Here is a 7,016-nt window from a genome sequence, read left to right on the forward strand (position 1 = left end):
ATTGGAAACGGCTGGAAGTTTGGACTTGCTCCCCAAAATACCGACGCTAACTCTAGGATATCCGCTCCTGGGGACTAAGGACGCCCTCTGCAAGCCACTCCCCCCCCCAAAAAAAGACTGCATTGGTTATCCAGAAATCAGCCTTTACACCGCCGATCTGTCGGCTGGACCCCTGAAATTTAATCTTCAGGTAGCCCAGGAAAACCCTCCATTCATATCTGGAGTGCTCGGAGTCTAGCATTTCCGGAGCGACGGGCAGCTGTTTATTTCACACTAGCTGGCCTCTGCCCCCAGTTTGGGTCGACATCCCCAACGAGCTGTGGGGCAGCCAAGCTGCCTCCTCCCCTTGGGGTCAGCCGCGGGACTGCTCTATAGTCCCCGACTTCACTGAAAACACTCCCCGCTGTAGATGTGGCCCGGCGCTGCCGGGGAGGCAGCTTCGGGGTGCCCCTAGCTCACTCGGTACTTCGAGCACCGCTGCTGTGAAGCTACAGATCAGCGCCTCCCAGACTCCCGCCAAAAGCCCAGCCTCTCCCCAGCCGCGTGCTCGGGTGCGATTCAAAATTCCTCCCCCTCCCATGCCCTCCCAGGCACCCTCTTTTGGGGGGCCCGTGACACTAAATGTGGGAGGAACCCTGTATGCTACCACCTTGGAGACTCTGACTCGGTTCCCAGACTCCATGCTGGGAGCCATGTTCCGCGAGGGCGCGGCGCTGCCGCCCAATTCCGGCTCTCAGGCTAGCAACTACTACTTTATCGATCGGGACGGAAAAGCCTTTCGTCACATCCTGAACTTCCTGCGCCTGGGCTGCCTGGACTTGCCGAGGGGGTATGGGGAGACGGCGCTCCTGAGAGCCGAGGCTGACTTCTACCAGATCCAGCCCCTGCTGGAAGCACTGCGGGAGCTGGAGGTGACGCAGGGCACCGAGGTGATCTCGGCTGCCCTGTTTCACGCAGATGTGGACGCCACCCCCAGACTGGTCCACTTCTCCGCTCGCCGAGGCCCCCACCACTACGAGCTCAGCGCTGCTCGCGTGGACACCTTCAGAGCCAACGTCTTCTGCACAGACCCCCGCGGTCTCGGGGCGCTCCGAGCCCGGTTCGGAGTCGCCGAAGGGGGAGGAGAAGGAAGTCCCCATTTCCATTTGGAATGGGCTCCCCGCCCAGAAGGGCTCCCGGAGGCTGAGTACCGGCGTCTGGGATTGCAGCAACTGTGGGTAGTAGGAGAGGCTGGTGAGAAGCGCGAGGTGCTGGGGACGGCCGGCTTCTTGGAGGAAGTGCTCCAGGTGGCTCTAGAACACGGCTTTCGCCTTGACTCTGTCTTCCCCGATCCCGAGGACCTGCTGAACTCCCGATCGCTGCGTTTTGTCCGGCATTGAAAGAAAGAGTCAATAAAGTTGGGAGTGCAATCCCGCCATACTCACAGACCCAAAAGTCCTACATCTGGACCTTATGAAATGACTTGGAGGAGGTCGGAGCTATGAGAGTTAAGGGGGACTCCCAGTCTGTCTCTTGACTGGAGCTTCAATCCGCGAAAGAAATAGGAAATTGGAAAAACCACCCCTCCCTCCCTTCCAACCTAATTTTATCAGATTACCTAGAAGGGCAAGAGGTTTCGTGGGGAGGCGCCCCTCTGGTCCTCTGACTTAAGAGAAGAAAAAGATCTTAACGGAATCTCAGATTGGGGGTTGGGGTGGGGGAAGGAGGGCTGGGGAAAACCAAGTATTATCCATAAACTCCGGTGTTAACAAGTACTGGTTGACTGACTAATGGGTGGTTCCACTCCCCACCTCACCCCTATGTCTCATGCTGACAGGGTGTGGGGGAGCTGAAGTCTTGCGGGGTACAACGCTTTATGTCTCTGAATGGCAAAAGAATCTGTCATTTGTCTTTTGATCTCTGACTGTGCTCCCTTTCCAGTTTTTGGACTTGTCTAGGCCTGTTCTGGAGGACACCTTTATGTGAAATGATTGGATTGGCCCAGGGCGTAGGCACTTGGGTTCCTTCAGTGGACAGGTAGAAGACTTATTTTTGAATTACAGGGTGGCAATGTGACTATGCCTCTGCAGCCCTCTGTCAGTGTGGAGAGAATCCGGGAGAGCCTGGAGGCAGAAACTACAGGCCTAGTTGGGCTGATGAAGCTATTTCGTATTTATTGGTTGTTATAGCAACCATGATGGTGATGCTAGGATTCACTATAGTAAAAGGAAGAGAAATTTAATTCAACAAACTTATGAAGAGAGGGGGGAAAATGGAATATTTACTCTCCCATTTTGCACAGATTCTTTTCCAGGAAGAGTCACTATTTATTGTTCATATCTAATAAGAAATGCCTAAAAATAATTAAAAAAAACTTTTTGAACTACAAATTTGTGAAATCTGTGGGAGATGGGGAAGAACCAGAGTGGGTATATGAAGAGGTGTATTGGGAATTAAATATGCTATAGAGTTGGGACTAGGTATTTTTTCACTTGGGACAAAAAACCTTTGGAAAGAGATAGTGGTGACAGAGGACAGTATGACCATGTTTGCAGCTGTGTCAGGAGAGGGAGTGGCTCTATTCTTATTTGAAATGGAGAGGAAGGGAATCTTTTTGGAGAGAGAGACCAAAGTGATGAAATGTTGAGCATGTTGGATGGAGCTAGGTGAGAGAGTAGACAGAGGTGTGGTAGTTTCTGAACTACTACTAGGAGTACACATCCTGAACAAAGCTCCAGCTGCCCTATCTTAGTTACAGTTCTATAAACAAAAATATCTGTGGGCTACTCTGGAACTTACTAGTATAACTTGTGTTTCTACTTGACCTGTTTCTCTTCTTAAATTGTTTTGCCCTAGATCTGGGGAGATGATTCACAAAGAAAATGACTAATAGAAATACAGCAATTTCTGATCATTGCATGAGAAATTCATTAACCTCTCCCTTGATTCAAGTGTAAAATCATAAATCAGGCTACAGTAATGGAATATGATTTGTCCCATTCTTTCTTACCCTATTCCACCCCACCCTATATCCATTTTCTTGCTAAAAGCCTGTTGATTGTACCTTCATATATTTTCTCTCCCATCACATTGCCACGACTGTGGTACAGGCTCTTTACCACCTCAAGCGGGCACTATTAACAATAGCCTATTGGAGGGTCTGCCAGCCTCACAAGTCTTACCATATTATTCCCTGTCCCTTGACCCCCATTCATTAGCATCCTCCAGAGTCAAACACTAAATCTTCTACTTAGCTTCTAAAGTCATTTATGCCTTGGCTCCTTCCTACCTTTCCAGTCTTAACACCACTCCTTTCTATGATCCCTATCTCTAATCTCCTTGCTATTCCCTGAAAAACATTTCATCTTCCAACTTTGTCTTTTTTTCTCTGGCTGCTCCTGTTGCCTGGAATTCTCTCCCTCCTTATCTCTGCCTCCTGGCTTCCTTCACTGTCTGCTTAAAAATCTCACCTTTTACAAACAGTTTTTCTCACTTTATATAAGCCCTCTCTTAGAAAATGCAGAATAGTCTTTTCTGCTTGAGTAAAAATCCTTCCCTGGAAGCTCCCTGTACCAATGAAATCACAGATCAAAAGAACAACAATGAAAAAGCACTTTGTGTATATAGAATTTATTTAGAAATGTAAATGTCATTTCTCCCAGTAGAACTTGAGTCCTTGAGGTCAGAAATTCTATTTTGTTTTATCTTTGTAGCTCCACCATGTAGCAGAGTGCTTGGCATTTAGTCATAATGACTGACCGATATTTTGTAGGATATTCCATTTTATGCCTGAGTTTAATTTTGGATCCTTGGAGAGAATTAAAATGACTGCTACTGCTTAAAGACTTCTGTGGGTGTCTCTAAGTAGTGTTGTGAGGCTCAAACGAGATATTTATAAACTTAGCACAATGCCTGGCACATAGTAGGTAATATAAAAATGATTATTCCTTTCCTTTCCCCTACTTGGCTGTGGGCGATCAAACCAAAATTTTTGATGCTGCGCCCCCTCTGGTGGCCAGCAATTATGCTGCAGTTTCTTAAGAGGGCAGTTGAATTTTTGTTTTTCGTGCACTTAAAAAAGTTTTTTACATAGCTGGGCTCTTGTTTCAAATATAGATGGACACCTGCTGGCCAATTCTGTCAATTTATCAGTCAACAAGCATTTATTAAGCACATAAATGCCAAGAACTGTGTTAAAATATTACACTCACTCAAAGGAAAATGAAGTGACATTGTCCTTATAGGCTTACAGACAGCATCATTGACCAATAGAACCAAGGGATATTAGTGTTACAGAAGGTACTGGGATATAGAAATCTAGGCTTCCATACTATGACCCCAACCCACCCACCCCCTCACCTTCAAGTTGGAATACTTTCAGGCTCTAGAACCCAAGAATAAAGAGGCTAGAGTACAAGTTGACAGAATATTCCAAAGTGGCTCCCTCCACAGAAAACCAGTGTCTTATATTCCAAACAAGGTTCTCATTCTGGTCTTCATGTGGGTCCTAATGCTTGGCTACCTTTTCTTAAGCACCTCCCAAGCCTGTATCTTCTGCCGCCTTCCTTCTAGAGACCTTTCTGCACGCCTGGCTCATCTCTGTGAACAGATAAGTTCAGAATGGGAAGATTGTAAAACCAGCTGGAACTTCTCAACCTTTGCCTTAGGTGGGACCTAAGAATCTTTTCCTCTAGTCCCAGTTCTATCTCCTCCAAATCTCTCAGGTACCTGAATTGAAAGCCATCTGTTAGAATAGTCCTTCCCTCTTCTCACTGAAGTCTCTAATTCTCTTCACGTCACCACCCAATCTATTGATAAGATTTCCCTTAAAGCCTATTATAGGATTTACTTTTACTGTAGGCCCAGGAGATTCATGAAGGAAGACTAGCTCACTTGGAGGTTGACTCTATCTTCTAGGATCTATAAGATTTTCTCTAGAACTTTGTCATCTCCTCTTCTTCTCCAGATGAAGTATCCATGGATAGAATCACAGAAAAAACACACAGAGTCATGACAGTTCTTGGTAAGGAGATAAAGTGGCACCTTAAGTGGATAAAGAGGGGAGAAGGATCTATTTCAAAAGATAAAGAGTAGAAGGCATGGGATAAAAGAAGTGATTGGTGATCAGAAAAGTGAAAAAATATGATAAAAGGAGAGGGAAGGAAGTGGGGAGAGGGGAATGAGAGTGGGAACCAGGGTTGGGGGACTAGGAGAGGTATGGGAACAGGAGATGAAGAGAAGAGCATTGGGAACATAGGGAGAAACGGGAAGTTGGAGAAAAAGGACTGGTTTGGAATCACTGATGGAAAATGGAAATGACAGTGTAGAGTAGGGCCAAGGAGAAGTTTTATGAACAAACTATTTGCTGCCCTTTTCTCCAGAAATCAAAGGTTACCTGTTTTCCCTTCCCACCTATTGGCAATGGCTTCAGAAATCTAAACTTCCTGAATATATGAGGCAAGGTATCAGGCATGAAGGGTGGGGAGGGAGAGATACCTGGAATCCTGATGGATATGAAGCATTGGGGGTGGGGGGGTGAGAGAAGGGTGTGGGATAGGGGATAAACACTTTTCTCCTTGATTTTCTCAGCTCTGTGCCCTCCTGACTGCCGTGAGTATAGCATATGGGTTAAAGACAAAGGGGTAATTTGACCACTTGGATCTCTGAGGAGAACAAAGGTTGGGTGGAAAGGGTGAGGAGAGAATTAGAGAATCTCAGGAGACATCATCATCACTATTGAGGCCCTAAGAGGGAGGGAGCTGCGCTCTCCCTGAATCATCACTTCCAGCCAATCTTGCAGGTGGAAGGACTACCCTGTACAACTGCTCCACATGCAAAGCTGTAGAGGTTCATTGCTGGGCTCTCAAGCGTTGTATCCCAGGTCAACTTCACATCTAAGTACCTTGTCCACTCTTTCCAGATGCTCCTGCCCTTGGGGATCTAATCTTATGGCCCTCAAACTCTTATCTGGGGTTTAATTTTTTCTCCAATGACTTCCCACCATCCTCTCCCCCTAGACTTCCTTTCAAAGATTTCTTTGCAGCATGGCAACTTTCACTCTACCCTTTTTCCCATAGGAAAACAGGACCTAAGGGAAGCCAAGATTCTGCTCCTGTTTTTTTCAGCTGCTTCATTAATTCTAGGTTTCATCAGCTGTATAATAGAGTGAGTTGGGGAATGGGCCTGAGGTTGGGAGTACGGGGCATGTGACATTCTAATTATTATATTCTCATCTATTCCATCTTAAACCAGTCTTTATTTCTTCCCTTTTCCTTTTATCCCTTTCCTCCAGATCCAGATCTCTCCTTGCAGAGCCACACTCTTGAAGAGATTCCAAGACTTTCCCCCCAGTTTCCACCTTCAAAGTCTTCCTGTTGACTCGGTTCTGGCAATTCATAGCAAGCTTTCAGCACTCCCAACCTCCAAGGACCACTCACATACCTAACTTCCCACCCCTTCAAATACCACCACCACCACCACCACACTAGTCAGTGATTCAAATAAATATAGATGGAATTAGAACCCCCATACTATTCCACCAGATTCTCTTTCATCTAGGCCCTGAAAAATTAACTGGGAACATTGCCCCATAGTTATCTCCAGACTTTTTTTTTTTTTTTTCTTTTTTTCTCAGCTGCTGTGGATTTTGTGGATTCTGGGAGAGTCAACCTTTTTTGCAAATTCAATCTTCTTTGGAAAACTCTCCCTGCCACATTAGAAAATCCATGTTGGAGGTGGCATTATCTTGTTTTAAAAGTAATAAGGTATGTTTAGTTATGGGTGTTTGTATACTCATGTACATTCCGAATCAGGGTGAGACACCCCTCATCTTTCTTGGCATTTTTCTTCTCCTATCGTCATTAAGTAGCTTTATTTTAATCCCTTCAATTCTGGTCTTTAATCTACAATACTGGAAAATGACAGTTCTGAAGAGTTCTCACTTTCATCAGGAAGATAGTCTTTATCCATGAGGAAACCCCAGCTATATGAAGGAAATCGAATCTTCACCTTTGAGGAGTGTAAATGACAAGATGTCT

General features: G+C 45.8%; 2 protein-coding genes across 6 annotated transcripts; both read left to right on the forward strand.

Moving 5' to 3' along the window:
- The first annotated feature begins 200 nt into the window (after positions 1-200).
- On the forward strand, positions 201-2,369 carry KCTD11 (potassium channel tetramerization domain containing 11). Its single transcript, XM_074311780.1, has one exon. It carries the CDS (start codon positions 579-581, stop codon positions 1,377-1,379), a length of 801 nt encoding a protein of 266 aa, XP_074167881.1. The 5' UTR covers positions 201-578; the 3' UTR covers positions 1,380-2,369.
- Positions 2,370-2,511: 142 nt separating this feature from the next.
- TMEM95 (transmembrane protein 95) lies at positions 2,512-6,505 on the forward strand. 5 transcript variants are annotated; one of them, XM_074311776.1, is made up of 7 exons: positions 2,512-4,646; positions 4,946-5,002; positions 5,361-5,441; positions 5,569-5,589; positions 5,780-5,860; positions 6,057-6,144; positions 6,272-6,505. In XM_074311776.1, the coding sequence occupies exons 1-7, from the start codon at positions 4,478-4,480 to the stop codon at positions 6,303-6,305; spliced, it is 531 nt and encodes a 176-aa protein (XP_074167877.1). In that variant the 5' UTR covers positions 2,512-4,477; the 3' UTR covers positions 6,306-6,505. The 5 variants fall into 5 exon arrangements, with proteins under 5 accessions (XP_074167877.1, XP_074167875.1, XP_074167880.1 ...); XM_074311774.1 differs by lacking the exon at positions 5,569-5,589 and having other exon boundaries at positions 5,361-5,457; XM_074311779.1 differs by lacking the exon at positions 5,780-5,860.
- Positions 6,506-7,016: the final 511 nt, after the last annotated feature.

This window comes from Sminthopsis crassicaudata, chromosome 4, assembly GCF_048593235.1.
Source record: "Sminthopsis crassicaudata isolate SCR6 chromosome 4, ASM4859323v1, whole genome shotgun sequence".
Taxonomy (NCBI): domain Eukaryota; kingdom Metazoa; phylum Chordata; class Mammalia; order Dasyuromorphia; family Dasyuridae; genus Sminthopsis; species Sminthopsis crassicaudata.

What these genes read in the sequence shown, in the direction of transcription:
- TMEM95 (XM_074311774.1), top strand. Translation starts at nt 4,478, where the DNA reads ATGTGGGTCCTAATGCTTGGCTACCTTTTCTTAAGCACCTCCCAAGCC. An exon ending in CTTCTCAACCTTTGCCTTAG is followed by an intron (nt 4,647 to 4,945) that starts GTGGGACCTAAG and finishes CTTCTTCTCCAG; the next exon opens with ATGAAGTATCCATGGATAGA. An exon ending in CAAGGTATCAGGCATGAAGG is followed by an intron (nt 5,458 to 5,779) that starts GTGGGGAGGGAG and finishes CCAATCTTGCAG; the next exon opens with GTGGAAGGACTACCCTGTAC.
- KCTD11 (XM_074311780.1), top strand. Translation starts at nt 579, where the DNA reads ATGCCCTCCCAGGCACCCTCTTTTGGGGGGCCCGTGACACTAAATGTG.